The sequence below is a fragment of the Pseudopodoces humilis genome, chromosome 22 (genome assembly GCF_049639895.1).
Source record: "Pseudopodoces humilis isolate 2021_Gansu_Grassland_sample_001 chromosome 22, ASM4963989v1, whole genome shotgun sequence".
NCBI lineage: Eukaryota > Metazoa > Chordata > Aves > Passeriformes > Paridae > Pseudopodoces > Pseudopodoces humilis.
The window spans coordinates 146352-166679 of NC_142221.1; the positions used below are offsets into that span (position 1 = coordinate 146352).

General features: G+C 40.0%; 1 protein-coding gene across 5 annotated transcripts; it reads right to left on the reverse strand.

The window, feature by feature from the left end:
• Positions 1 to 1415: 1415 nt before the first annotated feature.
• ZBTB34 (zinc finger and BTB domain containing 34) lies at positions 1416 to 20209 on the reverse strand. 5 transcript variants are annotated; one of them, XM_088065630.1, is made up of 4 exons: positions 19121 to 20209; positions 17359 to 17473; positions 16778 to 16904; positions 1416 to 7683 (listed from the first exon to the last, which is right to left on the reverse strand). In XM_088065630.1, the coding sequence occupies exon 4, from the start codon at positions 7659 to 7661 to the stop codon at positions 6162 to 6164; it is 1500 nt and encodes a 499-aa protein (XP_087921756.1). In that variant the 5' UTR covers positions 7662 to 7683; positions 16778 to 16904; positions 17359 to 17473; positions 19121 to 20209; the 3' UTR covers positions 1416 to 6161. The 5 variants fall into 5 exon arrangements, 4 of the variants coding, with proteins under 4 accessions (XP_087921756.1, XP_014113492.1, XP_014113493.1 ...); XM_014258017.2 differs by having other exon boundaries at positions 17355 to 17473; XM_014258018.2 differs by lacking the exon at positions 17359 to 17473.
• Positions 20210 to 20328: the final 119 nt, after the last annotated feature.

Genomic DNA, 20328 nt, shown 5'->3' on the forward strand with positions numbered 1-20328 from the left:
GTCATTTTCGTTGGCTATTCTAACTTCCCCTCAAACTGTTTTCAGGAAGTTTGCATTACAAAAAGTTAAGCAATGGGGCCTATGTCTGCATGTGCACAAAGATCAGGTGAACAGAACTGTTTTTCTAACCTAAACCATTTTTTTCCTTAGCTGTCTCAACAAAACTTTTTCACAAAATCTTTGTTTTCTATTTTCTGCTTTGCTGAAAGTGGTATTTCATAGCACTTTTAAAACAAGTATTCAATCTCTGTGTCTGTTTTTTCCTTGATGCTGAATTTAGATGTGCCAGCTAGGATGAGAATTCAGGTATTTCAGAATATTCATAGAATCAGACTGATTTGGGTTGGAAGGGACTTAATCTCATCGCATTCCACCTCCCTGCCATGAGGAGAGACACCTTCCACTGTCCAAGGGTGCTCCAAGCCCGGTCCAACCTGGCCTTGGACACTTCCAGGCATCCAGGGGCAGCCACAACTTCTCTGGGCACCCAGTGCCAGGGCCTCCCCCCACCACCATCACAAGGAAGAATTCCTTCCCAGTATCCCATCTAACCCCACCCTCCGGCAGTGGGAAGCCATTCCCTCTTGTCATGGCATTCCAGGTCCTCATCCAAAGTCCCTCTCCAGCCCTCCTGGAGCCCTTTTAGGTGCTGGAAGGGGCTCTGAGGTCTCCCCAGAGCCTTCTCTTCTCCAGGTGAGCACCCCAAGCTCTCTCAGCCTGGCTCCAGAGCAGAGATGCTCCAGGCACCTGATCATGTCCGTGGCCAGTGCAGCAGTTTGTTTGTCCCACTCCTAATAGTCAGGTCTTGTTTACTCCATTCTGCATTCCTTGAAGTTTCAGACCTTACAAGGGGATTTGAAGGGAGGTTTTGCTGGAATAGTTACCCTGACACCAACAGGGACTCAGGGACTAACTCACTCAACTCCAAATCCCACTGCCAGTCAAGATAACCATGGCCTACAGCTGCACTGGGGCTGCTCCTGTTAAATTCGAGGTTGTGGGTGAGGAGGGGTGTACCTACACTCGCTGGGAGCAGCATCAGCCCTACTGATACATGTGGCAGAACATAAAACAAAACTGCTGCTGTAGGAATGAAGCAGTGTGTCCCTCTTCAACAGACCTGCCTTGGAACGGCATGGATGGATTGCCACCACCTGGCTGGACTTTTTGTTTTGCTCTGAAAATTGGATGAGGTTTTGGAGCGCACAATGCAAATGATAATCTTAGTCCTAATTAATCTAAGTAATTAATGCTGCCAAAACAGAGAAACTTCAAGAGTAGTTGTCTCTAAAGACTTTTGATTTCTAGTTGGCAGATCAGTATTAAAATGCTTCTCGTAACACTTCAGTAAGCAGCACCTAAAATGTAAGCCCCTTAGTAATTAAATATCTAAATGTAGACACTGACACCATAGATTTGCTCTAGAAGCATTTTAATTTACAAACAGCAATTCCGATTGACTTTATACCATAAAAAAAGCTATTTACAAGCAAGAAACAAACTCATCAGAACAAAATAAAGCAGCACAGAAATATTCATGTCACAAATCTAAAAACAAAGTGAATACAAGAGTAAAATATCATTTGAATAAATATTTTAAAGTTCATGCTGTAAAATAATCCTTAATGGCAAGTTACTAATTCTTACAGCATCAGCTTAGCTAGCTTCATTTACTTCATGTGGCGATGAAGTGCGGAGGTGTGAGGTTCCTGGTTTATATTGCAAGATAATGACACCAAGTCAAGTCATTCAAACTGTTCAATTATTTATCTTGAAAAATAACCATACAAACAAAAGTTATTTAAAAATACAAATTTTCAGTCAGAAACAAACACTGTTAAAATCGTGCAAGAGCTCTACCTCCAACCAGATCTAGAACCAGAGGTTCCTGGGCTGAGTCCAAAGGCTGAAACCCTGGCCTGTGGGAATGGGACTCAGCAGTTCTGCATCTGCCATAGCAGGAGCGAGCTACAGGAGCAAAAAGCAAACCTGCTCAGTCAGTGATACGTGGCTTCACATCCCCTGAAGAAATACAGGAACACATGTCCCAGGCTTACTTATTTGTTTAGCTTTTTTTATTTTTTTAATGTAAACTTGCGTAACTTAAGTTAATGCTGCCGCAGGGATGTGCAAGTAGTATTAAATCTACAATATTAAATACAAGTATTCTGGCACTTGATAAAATATATGTAAAATGCACACAGATTATAAAGTTTGAACATTTTGAATGACTTTACTAAACTTCCAATTTGATCACTGAGTATTATGAAATTTACAATTCATGAAATAAAGAGATTCATATAAAGGATTTACATAATTCCCCAAATACTTTCAAATATAAAATTTAATAAATAACCCTGACCAGTCAAAAAGCACCATTCAAGGGTAAAATTCCCTTGGAAAATAGATTAGGTGTTGCATATTTGAGTCCCTTTCAAGGTTTCATGTGAAACCTGTTTAGAAAAATGACAATAAAAGAATCACAGTAAACTAATATAAAAATTCAAATTATATATATATTTAAAGGTAAAGCTTATTCAATATTTTCCCAGCCCTTGATTTTATTCCTGTTCTTCTTCCCATAATTCAGCCTTAACATATTAAGAGGCCTCATTGTTTTGTCTAGAAGTAAACCAAAGGCTTCAGCATAAAACATGGATCTATGCTGGGGAAGACTGCATTAAAACTTTCAATTTAGGCCTACAGTCTACCCTGCTGACAGTGAACTGACAGTATCCTTTATGCTACAGAAAGATTTCACACTCAGAAAGCAGTGCCAATCTCAAGGCCTTAGTGACCAAACTGAACTTTTAATACATTGTAAGTATTTACAAAGCTATTTTCTAAATGTATTTACAAGTTTAAAAGAAATAATATGGAAGATAATTGATAAAGAAAACTAAAATAATGGTTTTAAACCAGAAACATAAGCAAAGGTATAAAATCCTTTATTTTCACAGTTTGGGTTAAGCATCTAGAGGAAAGGACACTGTCACTGTTTTCACATTTGTCTAGAATTAAAAAGGTAGATTAACAAGAGACTCAATTATGAACCAGCCTGTATAATTTCATTACTTATTTTGCTGTCAAATATTTCTTCACATATTTTATTGACTTCTGCATTTATTGTAAATGAAATGTGTAACAGCTCTGTGCTGAGAACTGCACAGACACTGCACAAGGTTTCCACCGTTTGCTAAAGCAATGGCCTCCTGCTCGGTGGGCTGGTGACACAAACTCCATCATGACACCTCGTGTCTGTGACAGCGCTGATCCTGGCACCCCACTGTGTGACAAGGCACGGTGGCACCGCTGCTGCCAGGGGTGACGCCGGTGTCCGGGAGAGCCGCGCGCGGGGCGCTGCCGGCCGCAGAGCTGGACTATGGCTTGGAGGCAAGAACGCTGCCCGCCCGAGCTGGGGCGAGCAGGACTTGCACACTGCTGAATCACGGCTCCTAGAAAAACGGATCATTTCCTGCCCCTTAACAGTCTGTTACAATGTATTGAACCTGAACCTGTACAATCAACGCGATGGTTTTTTTTGTTTGCTTTTGTCTGAGACAATTTTGGATAAGTCACTCTTTGGTAAACTCAAACCATTTTAATACATTTACAAATACAAAGAACTAGATTCAAATAATGCTAAGATTGTGACACAGAGAAATTCAAGAAATATAAATTTATACCCATATCCTGCTATCCTCAAGTCATCCTTCCAGGGAAAAAGTCACACCAAAGGCACCACAGCACAGGTTCAAGATAAAGGGTTAAGAATAACTGTACATTTCTTGGATTTTGCATGTCTCAAACTTAATTTACCAAAACACACTTTTTGCATTTAATTACTTAAACACTCAAGGAAAAAACTGTATCAGAAACACCATGTTTTTAGGTGGGTAAACATACAGACTACCTGCCTTAGACATAGACTATCCCTTCCCTTACTGGAAACGAAATTTCTGTTGTTGCTTCAGGGAGAGAAACATCTCCCTGCCCCCTGCCTCTTCATTTAGGCAGTTTTAGGACAAAGAAGCAAATGACGTACTCAATTTAACTGAAACTGCTCCAATAAAGCAGGTGGGGGTTATATTGTAAATCCATGTTTGAGAGACTAATTCTTATTGCAGACTGTCACAATATTAAGAACTAGTGTATTTAATAAAGCTACGGCACAAGTATGCCCCAGCTTCACAGGGGCCAAAAAGCTTTACGTGATAGCAAACCTACCTTTTTCTTTCCAATAATTTAGAAATTAGCTTTTATTTTCTAATTTTTGGGAGTTAAACAGCATGTTCACAAATGTATTTTTAGTATCAGCTAAACAAACGTAAGAACCAATATAAAAACCTGTATTCTAAAGAAGTATGTGATTAGTTTAATAATTAATTCTGTTCATCAAGTAGAATTCAGGTAGAACGTTAAACAGTAGTGTTTGCCAGTCCATGCTTTTGAGGTCTCTTAAGCTATTGTTTTTTTTGTGGTACGGGTTTTGTTGTCAGTTTTTTATTTGTTTTGGGTTTTTTGTTTTTATTTTTCTATTTTTTTGTGTGTTTTTGTTTTTCCTGTTTGGTTGGGGGTTTGGGGGGTGTTGGTTTGTGTAGGGAGGGCTTTTGTTTGTCTATTGTTGGAGATTTTCTTTTCTTGACCATTATGATTATGTTTCACATTTTATATATTATACTGACCTAAATTATGAAGTTAGCACCATATTAAAAACATACATTTGGTGAAACAAAAAAGATTTAGAGTATTTTTAAAGTTGTTGGTAGCTCCTTTATAGAGAAAAAAAACACTGAAAAAACAGAGAAGCCATAGCAACTCTGTAATACTCACACATGAAATAACATATTGCTCAAAATTCCCATAGAGTATTTGTTTTTCTATACAAAAAAAGTACAAATTCCAAGTGCTGGCAGATCACTTGGAGATTTAAGTAGGAAGTCAACGTGCACCTGAAAACAGCTCTCTGTGAAGAGATCTATTAAAATACTGCTTGGAAATACTGTGGTTTAAACTACATCTCTCTCATGTTTTAACCAACCATGAAGAGTGATGAAGTTAAGTTTAATTACCTGGTATGGTTCTACAGTACGAAATGAAGGTAGATTCTGAGGCCAGTAAAAACACATTTTAGACCACAATGCTACTTTTAGGTTTGCTAATATTTTATATATATATATATATATATATATATATATATATATATGTGTGTGTGTGTGTGTGTGTGTGTGTGTGTATCTGTATATATATAGATATATCTATCTCTATATATATAAAAAGGTCAGCACCACAGGTTGTCCAGCTTGCATTCTAGACAACTAACATTATTAACTTTAAACAATTTAACCATAGTTTAATAGATTTATGGCATTTGGTTTACATATGTTATAAAGCAAAGCTATTAAAACAAGGTAATTCACTTTGCTCACTTTTGCACACAAAGTAATAGTTTTAATAAAATGAAAACCAAACAACAGGTTTAAAACCAAAACCATCCTCCCAAAGTCTGAAGTTCTACACCCTAAGCAGAGAGGAGTCCTAACAGTCGACAGAGTGGCATATGGTATAAGCCTTGACATACTTTTACATTCACCTCAACCAGAACAGGCAAAGTGAAAGCATTTTATATATATAAAGCAAATTTATATATATAAACAGACTCACTACCAAAACCAGTTAGTAAGAGTGAACGATTTCACTGTGACAGGAGAGGAATCAAAGCTGTAATATTCTCTCTTCCACTGCTGTTTAACTCATTACCGGGAACAGGACTTAAGAAATAAATGGAAATTACAGCTTCTTTGAGCATTCAGCAGAGCTGCCAATCTTACTCTAGTTTTCTCCACTGGCATTTCTGTCTCACCAGATCAGTCAGCAGGGACACTTCAGCAGACTCTTCCTAGCCTTTCCTCAGTACACTGTCTTTATATTCTGAGCATCTTCAAATATTCAAAAACAAACCCCAAACAATTCATCCTCCTTAAAAAACAAAATACTTCTGAAGTCTTCTCCAGAAACCATTTCTAACTGATTTCCAGAAGGTCAGGAAAATTAAAAGGTTATTACACTTGTACACAGTAATTGAAGATTACTGAAAGAATAAAATACTTAAAAAATACATTAGTAATGTGCTTTTCTGTGTTTCACTTAGATGCAAGATTTTAGTCTGATGTGTTAGACATTGCATGAATTTCCATACTAGAATCCATGGCTTCAGAAGCTGAAGCATCATTATCTACTTTCTGTTCCACGAATGTTTCTGTTCTGTCTGGAGACTCAACCCTGTTTCTCATTTCTGTAACCCCTGGGTGATTTTTTCGCAAGTGCTGGTTTAGTGTACCCTGGAAAGGAAAACATTTTCCACAGATCTCACAGCGAAAGGGTTTGTCATCTGTGTGACCACGAATATGATACTCAAGTTGGTCCTTACGGGTATATTTCTTCCCACAAAACTTGCACACAAAAGGAGTTATTCCCATGTGCAATCGCATGTGTCGATCAAGGCTCCCCTTCTGGTTGAAAGATTTGCCACAGTAAATACAAATTAGCCTCTCATTGTATGGATACCAATGACCTCTTGCATTTCTTTCCCGTGGACTATTTTCATATCCTGGATTACTCACCATGGATTCACTGTCAGCCCCTTGCACCAAGCCCTGGACATCACTATGCAAGTGACCTGTAGGTACACGCTTTTGGCGTGCACGACCCCCCCTGAAACAGCTCAGCATTGACCTTGAAGGACTTGTATTGCTCAGGCTTCCAAAGGTTTCCGACACACCTGTAGCCTGTGATGAGGCATGGGTAAATGAATAAACATGTTGTAAGACAGACCCATAGGAACCAACATTTACTGCTACCACCTGCTCTCCATCCACCATTTCAGTGTGATATCCATCATCACCAAGGGAAGAGCTATCAGAGCAGCTTGGCCTGTCAGATTTTTCCATTTTAACTTTCACCTCTGCAATCTGACTTTCCCTTACTATCAGGTCTCCTTGCTCATGATCACCTTCAATCTGAATCTCATATTCAGAGATACTCCCACTGCTCCCTCGGTCTGAGTGCCCTTCTTCTTGCAGACGACTACGCAGAGTTTTGCCTGGAGTAGATTCCATCCGAAGATCACTGCCTGCTGTTGACTGTCGCACCTGAGAGCAATAGGGAGGAGATATCTCAATAGGGTTGGCAAAGTAGCTGCTGTCTTTAACGCCATTGCGATTCTCTGAATTTTCTTCGGCACCAACAGTGACAGAATCAACATCACCAACACTAATCTTTGAATGGATACTCTCCAGTATCTGTGTGCACTTGTCAATGACGCACTGCATCTGTAGAAAGCTAGCTGCAGTCAGAAAACTGACAACATCCTTCAGTTGCAAGGACATCCTTCCAGTGTAACAAAAAGAAAGCAACTGTTCAAAAACATTGGGGTTTTTAATAACTGATATAGACAGGCCACTCATGGTGCTTAATGCTGAATGGTCACGGAAATATGGAGAACTGGCCGCTAAGACAGCTTTATGGGCACGGAACGGCTGACCCTGGATGTGAACGATAATGTCACAGAGTTTCCCTTGCAAGCGGAGTTCGTTTAACTGGCTCAGAACAGTGTTGCTGTACTCTGGCACATCAAACTGAATGAAACTGCTGCTGTCCATTTCTACAGACGTAAAGAGTAATCTGAAAGAAAAATTAGAAGATTTAAAACAGAGAATGAATACAGAGTTTTCCATTTCAAAAACAAATGCTTGCAAATGTTTAAGTGAAATCACCACATTGATCCGTTAAAGGTGCATTACAACAAAACATTTAGTATCAATACCCGATGTAATAAAAAAGTAGAGTCTTAATCTACACATTTCTTGCATTTCTATAATTTGAATTACCCCTCTGCAACATTCACAATGCTCAGAATACATCACAGTCTCGCTGGGACAGTTTGTCCTCAAAGAAACTTTGCAATTTCATTCCCTGGCAAGAAGTGCAGAACAATCCACCTTCCAAAAGAATATCAATTTAATAGCCTCTAGGCAAAGTAAACACTTCAGAACCCTGAGTTCAAGACAGGTATTACAGTGCTACTTGCAGGGAACTACATTGTTAAATTTCCCAAGAATGATTGTTGGAAGGTACTTTGTGAAGTTTGAAAAATCTCCTAAGGAAAAGTCACAGGCATGCATATGCGTGTGTGCCGTGTGTTTGAAAGAAAAGTGTTTGAGCCACCCATTCACTTTCAATTAAAAAAAAAATAAACTCTTCTGTAATTCTTTTTTTTAACAAACCATGATGTGAACTTTGAAGCCCATCGGACACAGCAGTGATTTCCTAGCTAGAATGATCTGACATTTAAATTCTAACCTAACTTAAAAGCCATAGGTACTCAAACACCAGGAAAGGACATTCTGGGAGCCTTAAAGAAATGTATAGAGTTCCAAACAAAAGCTAAAGAAAAGCACTTTTTATAGATTACTACTGTAAAATGCACATACACACACTATCAGCCTGAGAATGTTGATCCTCAACATTACCTTCCATTTCCAAGACTGAGCACTAATCAAGCACCCAAGCACCTTCAGACTTTTATTGCTATTCTAGTTGTTACTAATGCGGAAGTCTGAAGACATAATACTGCCACCATACCTGCTTTTCCAATTGAACAAACAGATCTCAACATCCATTGACTTCGGATGCAGGAAGCATATCCAATGTATCACAATATACTAGTGGATTTTTTTTTCTATTATGTTACATGCTTAATGGGACATATGAACAATTTAAATCAAATTATGAAAATTCAGGTATTCTAAAAAGAAAACAGACAGGTAAAAATAAGATAAAAATCCTAAAAGGAAGCACTGGAACTCTGTCAGCTGACCCTCACTTAAAACTAACATTCGCAACTGTCACAAATGGAACTTCTTTTCAGCAGACACAGGAAAGCCAGCTTCCGGACTGGACATTATGTTTGACTTAGAAAACTGGCAAAAAACTCTCACAGAACATTCAAAATCAAGTTGTCAGACTTGCTAAGCATGTTCTCTAACTTACCATTAAAATGGGTAAATGGGACTTCATTTGAGTTTTTTTTGGCTGAGATGTAAAAGTAAGAAAAAATACATTTTATAGGCTCTAATATCTAAGGTGAGAAATAAGGACTGCAAGATGGCTACCAGAAGTGATGACTGCAGTAACACCTTCAAAGATGGCTTTGGCAGGACAATTCTTTTATTCGGCAAAAAAAGCTACAAAACAGTTCACAGCTGTGAGCTGATATAAGCCAAAAATAAAACAGCACAACACATAACCTATCCCAGCTGTGGGGTAGTTACTTGGCAAGATTAACTTTGCTTTTCTAAGCATCCCTGACTGTTGTACAGAGAACCACTATCCCAGTCACATGCAGAAGACAAGATTTCCAGCAGTTGGATGCATGTTTGTGTTACAAACAGGAGTTTTAAGGTAGCTTAAAGAATCCCTAGGGAGGGAATGCACCATCACAACCTGTCACCTTCTCTTGTGTCTGACAGGGTAGCAAGCTTCTTAGAAACCCAACACAGGAAACATTTAATTTGTAAGGCTTATTAGATATGCATAGGAAGCTTTTAATTTGTGAGGCTTATTAGATATGCATAGATGCACCATCAGCCGTTCCTGATTAACTTTCTCTGCTAAATGGAGGAAGCATTTTTGTTGACTTGAAGTGACACTAATGGACCTGGGTCAGGGATTGTGTACAAACCAAAAGACCAGTCCCCAGAAGCAGTAATTTTGCATTCCAGTCTAGGATGTACAGAAAGTTTGTCACATACAGTGGTGTTCCTCTTTGTCCCATACTTCCCTAAGGGCTCTTACCCAGCAAAATCGATAACTTACTCCTGGAGAAAATATTAAAATATAAATTGTCACCACTAGCACTGATCCAGACAGAAGGAATGAATTAAGGATAGGCATCTGAGAAGAAAGAAGATGCATCAAAAAAAAATTATGTTCATCATGGCATCTGTAGATGAATTCATAGTCCCTGGGACATGGCCACACATTGAAAACACGTAAAAGAGAAAGTGTGAGAACCAGAAGGACACCAAGGAGATAGGAATCCACTGTGATCCTGCCCATCACAACTGTTAGAACACCCCATTATCTCCATATGCATATACATATCTGTAAGCAACTCTACATCCTTGTTCTCAGAGTTGTTTCATCTTTCTTTTGGGAAACAAAGAAGCTTTTTTGGCTTAAGATGCTAGGAGTAAACAGCACTTCCTGTCAGTGAGTGGAGAGGATGATGGCATTAAAGGTCTGTAAGTCTGTTCATCAGTGTAGCAGAAAAGCAGTAAAAACCTGCAGTAGGGATCAAGGAAACATACAGTGTTGCCTTCAAGCAAACAGGTCAAATAAAATACTGTGCCTAAAAGGCAGTGGACAACAAGATTCTATACCCATCTGCTCTTAAAAAACAAAGAGAATAAGCTACAGCACACTCTTGTGACTACTTTTTCACCTTAGTTTCTTCCTTTGCAGATACATGCTTCCTGTGACCTTGAAAACATCTGTAGAAGGCCGGGGTTAAATGACAAGAATTTTGAAATACAGCACCAGTGGACAGAATGGAACTCATCTTCTGATTTCAGCCACAACCTTAAATCTCCAGCTAGAGGGGAACTGACCGGGCTACCAATGGACAGCCCACTCAGGAGTAGGCAGGACTGTAACAGGAACAGCACTGAGGCTGCAGTAATTTTGGCAGGGTTAGTAGCAGAGCATCCCAACTTCCTTGTATCAATTTGGGAAAGCAAGACCTGGGGGAAAACCCAGGCATTACGCACATCAGAAAAGCAGTCACCACTCACCGTGTTTAATTGGTGAATAAGAGTCAGAAGAAAAATTATCTTATTTATTCACAAAAGACCTGAATATCACTATCTAAAAAATAAAAGTAATCCATGGATTATATTCCCATACACGAGAAGGTTTTATTTTATTTGTATATAGGATCAAGTTAGCAGCTCCATAATAAAATCTTAGTAACATTAACCAAAATAATGTTCAGCAGGGTACTGTACCATACCAATACTCAATTATTCATCAGTGCTGGCAGAGCAGCAGCACTTTCAAGACTTTCAATAGCATTTTTGGCTGGAACATTTCTGAAAGAGTCTGGGAAGATCACTACAGTTTGAAAAGGCTAGTAAAAACCCCTCAGTTTTTTAACAGCTTCCTTCAAGCTGAAACATCACACTAGCCTCTTCTCTTTTGGGGTCAGGCACATAGCATTTAACTGAAGCAAGCAGGTACTTTAAAGCACATATTAACTTTGGACACATCCACTGTATGCTCTAAAGAAAAAAAAAAATATCTCTGAAGTTAATCAGCAGTCACAATGAAACTTAACACACAATAATGCCTTACAGAATTAGCGCAGATGAAGAAAAAGAAATAATGCTCAGTCAGAAGCCCCATTCATTACCTTCCATGGTACCTTAGCACATGCAGAGGGAACCTGTGCTACTTAGGCTCAGTATAGTCACATAGAACAATAGCTTAAAATGACGACAGTTTTATTTGCAATATGTAAACTCACGCATTTGGCAGGTACTGAGAACTAAGACAACTTGAGCTGGACTCAATGATCCTTTTGGGTCCCTTCCAACTTCAGAATATTCTGTAAACTCACAGCAGTACACTCATTGTACACTCATTTTTAAAAAGTAATGCATTTCGTCTCGCTTTAGCTTTCACCCCTGCCTGGGAGTTAGTGTAAAGGTAGGGCAAAGTCCTGTAAAATTTGAGTCTGGGCACCTATCTACAATCGGGTCCTCTCTTAACCTTTCCTCAGAAGTAGGTCAAAGTGTTTAAGGTTTTCATAGCTATTATGTATCTAAGAAAGTGGCTGAAGGCACAGGCCAAAACTGGACACCAGGTTCACTTAGGTCATAGAAGGGCTCTGTGTTGAGCCTCATGCCTACTTCTGTAGGAGATGATGCAGTCACACTCCAAAGAATCACGTAAATTCTCTTTGCATCTGCATTACATTTATTCATCAGGGTTTATACAGCAAATGTAGTCCACAAAATGGTGTTAGTAGTAGTGGATCGCTGCCCTATGTCTTCAAACAGAAGCATTCGTTGAAGCAACCTGTTAACATCAGAGTGACAGGCACTTAACGATTCTTATTAGATTTCAAAAGAAATTTCCTTTAAAAATTACGTTCTATGAAAACTCTTATTTAATTTAAATAACAAGAATAGATGTTGACAAACCACATTAGTTATTTAATTTTACTCACATCATACAGTAGCAGCAAAGCATCATATAACTATAACACGAAGATGTGTGTCTGCCAACATAGTATTAGTTTCTGCTGCTAAGTCTGCACCTGTTTAATTTCCCTCACTCACCGAAGTATGATTCACTGTTCCCACCACCAGATGAATGACACATATTATACTAATTTTAATTCACACTAAGGTGTGAGAAAAGATCCCTTGCTTTTTCTTAAATTAGCTGAGCAACAAGGAATTCTTGAAAAAAAAACCACATTACAAACCATTACTGTTGTAGCACGTCTGAGAACAGAAATACATAGAAAAGCTAGGAGGGTCATAATGAATATTAAGACAAAAACAAAACAAAATACTCCATGACACTAAAAATGCCTCTAACAGGCAAAAAGTGACAGAACAAGAGGAAACGGCCTCAACCTGAGGCAAGGCAGGTTCAGGCTGGAAATCAGGAAGAATTTCTTCACTGAAAGGGTTGCTAAGCATTGGAACAGGCTGCCCAGGGAGGTGGTGGAGTCACCATCCCTGGAGGTGCTAAAGAAATGACAGGACATGTCACTCAGTGCTCTGCTCTGGCTGACAATGTGGTGATCACTTAAAAATTGGACTTAATGATTTTCAACTTCAATGATTCTGTGATACTCCCTCCATACATACCTGCTCAGAATACAGAGAAAAGGCAAGAAAATAAACAGGTATTTGTATAAATCAGTGCACTCCTCCCTTGCATTTTGTAGGAGCTAGTATCTGCACCATCTGTTCGAGAACTCAGGACATCACTGCAAATACGTATCATCATTCAAGAGAATTTTAACCTAGGAATGTAGCCTTATCAGCTGTGATCATAGAAGTTCCTGGACAAAAGTCTTCATCAATCTTACTCCCTTCAGACTGCATTTGCATCAGTCTTCAGATTTACAACAGCCACACTAATTAACATCAGCTGTATCAAAGAAAAACTGCCATCAAGTATGTCACAGGCTAGGAGGGGTCTCTTAAGACACTACTGAAATAATCTTGAAGCGACTGATCATAGAACATTTTACCAGTTTATACCTCTCATAACAGTGAAATATGAATTATCCTTTAAAAGTCAACGTATAGTGCTCTTGGATGGCCTTAAATAATGTGCCACACAAGACTGCTGCTGTACTGAAATCCCATCTCCAAAGGAGGGTAAGCTACCCCACTGATAAAAAATAGGGTTTAATCTTGCAGCCATTAAAAAACCCCAGAACTAAAGGAGGGTAAGAAACCCACATAATCTCCCAACAACTGAGATAATTTTGAAGTACAACAAACTTCTAATAATACAAGCAGCACTATGCAAATACACAGAATTGGTTTTTGCATTAATTCTTCACTTCCTCTAAAGTGCCCATTGGAATCAAGGAATATAGAGGCACTTTGCCCAAATTATCTGTAGGAAAGCACACAACAAAAGCTGCATGTGGCATATTATTCATTGGAAAACAGCCTTGAAAGTCAGTCTGCTTCACATCTGGCTTGGACTACAATAAAATCTGTTAAGCGACAACTACACAACAATTTAAAACTTCATTACTTTACCTCATAAAAACGCAGGAAATGCTCATTTCCTCAGAAACAGAAGCAAGTTAATACAGGCAGAACTGTAGTTACTAGAAAACAGCTCATACACTCTTGCATCCATAGATATCAGAACACCAATGAAAGTCATCATTCCTTCTCTGCAGCCAGACAGGCCACGTTGTACCCAAAGTACTGAACACCTGCAGTGAAGCCATAAGCAAAGCTCCTGCCTGGCAGGTGAGAGCTCTGGCAGTGCTATCAACCTCCCTAACTGCCAGGGGAGCAAAGCAGGAACCCCTGACACTCAGTGTCTATCAAAAAATTTAAACGGATTTATTTTATCTCATCGAGATTCACAACATGATGAACAGAAAGTCACTTGAAAGAGTGGATGATTTAGCATTGAAATAAAATCAATTTATTTAGCTGTATGTACATACATGGACATGCATACATACGCACAGGCCAATAACAGCAACACTGCAAACTCATTCTCAGTAGTCAGCATGATGAAGCAGAGATATTGTAGGAATATTTAGAATTGTGTAGGAAAAAAAAAAGGACACTCTTATTTGAGCAAATATCCAAAGAAAGCAGATATGAAACTGAAGTCCAAGTGACACCTTCATCCCTCATTCTCTTAACTGTCTTCCTCACAACTGCTTGCCTGTGTGGAAGTGATTGAAAGGGCAAAAATGAAACACCAGCAATGCATAAAAACAGTTTCACCTAAGAATTAGAAACCTCAATAGAAATAATCTCTAAATCTTGACTCTAGAAATCAAATTACCACAACAGTAGTTGTAGGTACATATCTATTTCTGAATGCAAAAAAAAAAAAAAGTTACCAGAAAGCAAACTGGAGATAAGCCAAAATCAAAAGGTGCCTTCCAAATCAAACTATTCTATGTGTTTATGACAACAGTATCAACAAATGGATTGTGCCAGATAAATAAACAAAGGGGCATGATGGTGATACGTACACTTCAAACCAGCAATATCTTACAAGTAATGATCAAAAACTTTTATTTTGTGCACAAATTTCACAATATTCCATAATGTAATGCTAATAGCCACATTTTCTGAATACCTGACAACTTCGAGAAGTCATTACCATTATAAAAATCTCCAGTATTTTGAAACTGAATATATACATATATATATATATATATATATATATATTTATATAGCCAGACCTCCACAAGTGAGAAGAGAGCTCTTGAAGTTTCTGATATTATGATTTTATTTATTACAAGGGTAATAATTCATCGCTATTGTCCATTTTAATCTGCACTTTCTTTTCTGTTTTTGTTTCTGGGTAGTGTTTTTTGGTTGGTTTTTTTTTTTGGTTGGTTGGTTTTTGGTTTGTTGGGTTTTTTTTCACAGTAGCCATTCTTCGTCAAATTGTTGACTTTTTGGCTCCTATGTTTCTTTTAGGCAATGAAGCGACTGATGATGAACGATGCTCTCTAGATACCAGCAACATCTTTTGCAGTAGATTCACAATAGCTGCGAAGAGCGTGTTCTCGTGGTTTTTTTCCCAGCACACTCCTTGGGACAGATGGAACTGTTTGGAGCTGTCCGTGGACAGGCAATGAAGCACAGGCACATTCTGATCCAGATGTTCAGTATTCTGTAACATGCAGCAACTGCAGTGCAGCTAACCCTCTATCACTTTTTTCCCCTTGAAAACCAGGCTCACCCACATTAATGTTTCTGAGACTGTTCTAGCTTGTTCCAAATTCACTCTCAACTCTGATTTACTCTAAGCCAATTCCAATTCTGCATGCTGTGCACACCTGCCGGGATTTGGAAAGACCTTTGCGTTAGAGATTGGGGTTTCACTAGAACTTACACCTTCTCTGACGGAACAGCAGCAGCTGAAAGGTCCCCTAACTCCTGGCAATAAGCACCTCCCTGAATGAGGCCAGGTTCGTTCCGCCCCAGTCCTCCGTGCCAAGGATTTTACGCCTCGCTCGGGTTAACAGCGGACCCCGACACAGGCGCGCCCGCCCTGCCTCCCCGCACGCCAAAGCTGCACCAGAGGCACCGATTCTGCTTACGCGACAGCTCCTGCCGAGGCACGGCCGGGCGACAGCCGCCTCGACAAAGCGCTGCCGTCGCTCCAGGCGGCCGAACCGAGCCACGCCCGCCGGGCCGCGGTCGCCGCCCCCGCGGGGCCTGGCGGGCGCCGGGACCCCTCCCGAGCACGGCCCCGTCCGTCCGGGAACGCCAGGCGCCCCGGGGCCGAGCGCCCTCCGCGCGCCGCTCACCTGGGGCTGTCTGCGGCTCTCACATGGCGGATCCCGGCCGGCCCGGCCCGCTCCCACCGCCGCTTCCCGCCCGCTCCCGCAGCCACTCGCACCCGGAACTGATTCCGCTGGCGGCCGTTCCGCTTCCTGGTGACGCCCCGGCAGCGGGCGGTGCCCCGGGGCCGCTCGGGAACCCGCCCCGCTCCTGGCGCGGAGCCCGGACGCTCCCCGCCGCCGGGCTAGGGCGGAGCCGCCCTCGCAGCGCGACTTCGCACGAAGGCAGGATTTGAACATTGGCTGAAGCCGCTGAGTACGCGGGAAGAGCTCTTCCGAGAACACTGGCGTGCAGCTCCAGAAGAGAACGCGCACTCAGAGCCGTATCCTGGATGGGCAGTCGCAGATGCAGCGAGGGAGATTTTGCGGGAGGACACCCCCCCACTTAAGCTGTGAACTGCCACCTTTATTAAGCAAAGAATTATAAAGTTCACCTCTATTACACTGGCCTTGTCACTCACAGAAATGACTTCAGCAAGCATGTGCTTTTTTCTTTTTTTTTTTTTTTTTTTAGTTATCCTGCATATGCTTGTAGGTCAGGTAGTGCAAGGATTCCATTTATGAACCAGACAGTTCATGTACTAGCTGATAACAGTCAGAGTGACTGGTGCCAGTAGGTCCTGCTGGGATACCCACCCCGTCTAACTGGACACCACATTCTGTCTTCTGGAGGTATGTCTTTCTCTCCCATTAAGACACAGAACACTCTTCACACATTAGGCATTGAATGCTGATCAGATAAAGCAGCGGCCTGGGAAGCGTCCTGGCCAGGGCACAAAAAACAGAGTTAAAGAACACAGAGACAAATTGTATTTGTTCATTCAGATAAAAAACCCTCAAACAAGTAATTCTGAACAGGCAGAAAACTGGGCTTATTCTTCCATGTTCAGTAAATGTGTACCAAAATAGAAAATTAATTTTCTTGTACCATATGAGTGTGTTATACAAATACTGACTTCTCCAGGTATTGACTGAATGTGCTTTCAATAAGAATGAGCTCCTTTTTTGCTTAGGTAGTAAACAGCAGCTGGGACAGTTCCACGAGGACTGAGCGGATGGAGGCTGGACAAAATCAAGTGTTCAGTATGAGTACCTAAATTTAGTCAGGGAGAGGAGGAACCCTCACAGGTAGGTAAGGGAAACTTTAATACTTTTTATAGCATGAAATTTCTTTCATACTTAGACAAGGAAAAAAAATCTATGTTATCTGTACCTACTTCCAATGCACCAAGAGGCTTTTGGGACATGCAGTTGCTGCTACTATGAAGTGAGTATTCTGGAATTTTCCTATCAGCATGTACATTCTCTATCATAACTTCAGAGATCACCATTCTGTAAAAAACAGTTACAACAAAACCCATTTGGCAAATTTGAAGTAGCATGGAGCCAATTACCTAAAGCAGCAAAGAAAGCAAAGTGTCCAATTCCACAAATTCATCAAACTTACTGTCATAAAAATCATGTTTTACTTTAATGTTTTCTTAGACTAGGCTGGCATGTTATTACTTCAAGAAGACACATTACTAAATACACTTTTTTTATATATTTAATAAAGTTATATATCAACAACTTTCGGATTTGTACTTTGTTTAAGCACTTATTTTGGCAAAGTGAAATATTAAATACTAGTACTAGACATGCTTTCCTTTCATTCAAGCTTAAGAAAACATTTACAAAGTTGACAGATAACATTTATTAAAACATGTTATAGAAAAAAAGGGGCATGGGACTCTTCTATAAGAAGAAAATATTGAACAGTAACATTAAATTAAAACCATGCTGTACAATTAGGACAGCAATATTTAGAGACGAAAACTATCCAACCTCTGCAATACAGGCATAACATCTCACAAAATATCACGAGATGCAAATTTACTATTATAAATGACTTGTTTAGAATAAAAACTTATAGCTCATTAAGGAAGATTCACTTGACTTACATAAACAGTTACATTTCTGAAAGAAATATGGAATCCCATGAATAAAAAAAAAAAAAAAGGAGCAGCAATCGACAGACACAGGCTTCAAGCAAAAATCAGAACTTGCAATTTAATCACATTAAAAATATACCATTTTCTTTTCCAGCATCTTCCCCTAGGCCACTGACAGTTTACAGCTAATAGCTAAAGAAGCCAAGCTATCCAATGAAGCATTTAAAAGACAAAAAACAACTTTCCTTTGTTGCTTTGAGAAAGGTCCTAATTCTGTTACAGTAAAACACTCAGTGTACTGCTGTAGACTCTCATAATTCAGAGACAGGTCACCTTGCTGGCACCCAGGCAAAAGTCTTGAGATTACAAAACCTGATGTGCCTCCATTCTTTCAGCATCAATAATACTGGAACACTCAATACATCAGCCTTTGATCATCTGCCTTGCTTATGATACAGGATGGTTTCTCAACCTCAGACACACTTCAGATGAAAAAAACTGTGACCAAAAACTGTACTGACAATACCTTCTAGGGTCTATCTGCTCACCAATAAAACTAACAAGGAAAGTTAAAAAAATTAAACAACAAAAAAGCGCCCTGCGCAGTAACACTGGTGTGTGAAATAGGAACCTTCTCCCTCAAAAGGGTCTGATATACACCTAAGCAGATTTTAACCCTGCTAACAGTCGAATTTTTCAGAATGGCAGTTACACAGATTCCATGGTAATTAACATCATAGTTACAAAATGGAGTAATAAGGAACTTAGCTGTAGTATCATTAAGTCTTCTCACCACTACTAGGACAATGAATGACTTCAAAGCAGCAGGAAAGTCTGAAAGCCACCTGGGTGTACAATACTGCTGGTTTTCAGAAGACACTCACTTTACTACAGCCAACAGCCACATCATCAAAGGTAATGAAGCATATGGGAAGACTAATGAAATTCATCATATACATATGCATTCATATTATTATATATATATACATATATATATATATATGGATTGCTTCCCTCCTCCCCACACATAAAAAATAATTTTTCGTACCTTGAACAAGACCACTCCATTAGCAAAAATCAGAAGCTTGACAGAAGCTGCATCTGTGTATCTTGGCTTGCTGTGTTCAACTGGCCACCAGTGGCAGGGACTGCAGGGGTGACGCGTGGCTAGAGGTTGCGAGCTGCCCTGTGCTAGTCAAAAGAAGTTCAGCCTGCACAAAAAATGGATGTGAACAATCCACTGCAAGCCAAAATCTCAACCAGAGGTGCACATAATGCTTCTGCTTAAACATAATTAAGGAAGAGTGGCAGCTGCTAGCAAGAGGTGCAGGGAGACACATGGAGAAGATATTCCTGGGTACATGTGGAGAAACTGAAGAGCTGCTCTTGGGAAAACACCTGAAGAAGTCACTGAGAACATCTATGGACATAGTCATAGAAGGACACACTCCCTGCCTGAGGAGATTCACTTCTGAGAGAACTCTCGCCTACAGCTAAGCCCTGCCAGAGCAGGAACACCTCTGAAAGAACTGAGTTCCACAGAACAACCAAGCTGGAACAGACACATCCCTGAAAGGACTGTGGCCCAGTGTCTCCATGAATAGTGACATTGACCAGCCCAGAGCACCAGAGGACACCCACTAAGAAATGAAGAGCATTAGACAATCAAGTGTACATATGAGCCCAACCTCCTGTGTGACCTGTCACCTTACTAAGGGAAATAGCAGGAGCTGAATACAACTCTTGGTGAGAGCAAAGGAAACTGAGACTACTAAGGCAGGGAGGTGTTAGAAGAATTAAGCTGAGAGCCTGAGGAAGATGGTTTAAGGAATTTTTTATCTTTTTATCTTTCCCCCCCAGTACCTGAAATGGTGATTAGAAGTTTGACAAAGGGCAATAAACTGAGTTCAAGAAAAACACCACAAGACAACTGTTTCACCTGTGACATGCAAAAGTAAGAATTTTAGATATGTATCTCAAGCTGCCCTTAAATCATCAATCCTCTCAACCTGATCTCATGACAATCAGATCAATATTTTCCTGCAATCAATTGGTTTCATGTAAATTGACAGCAGAAAGCCGAGTGCTACAAAATCAGTGGAGCAACATGTGTTTGGACTTTCAAGACAATGCCATAATGTGGGGTAAAACAGCAAGAGGCAAATACTAAAAAGTTACTATTCATGCGAAGTCATTAAAAAAGGACATGGTTCTATAATACGATCTACTGAACCTGTTATAAAATCTTTAAAGTGT

What these genes read in the sequence shown, in the direction of transcription:
- ZBTB34 (XM_014258018.2), bottom strand. Translation starts at nt 7,661, where the DNA reads ATGGACAGCAGCAGTTTCATTCAGTTTGATGTGCCAGAGTACAGCAAC.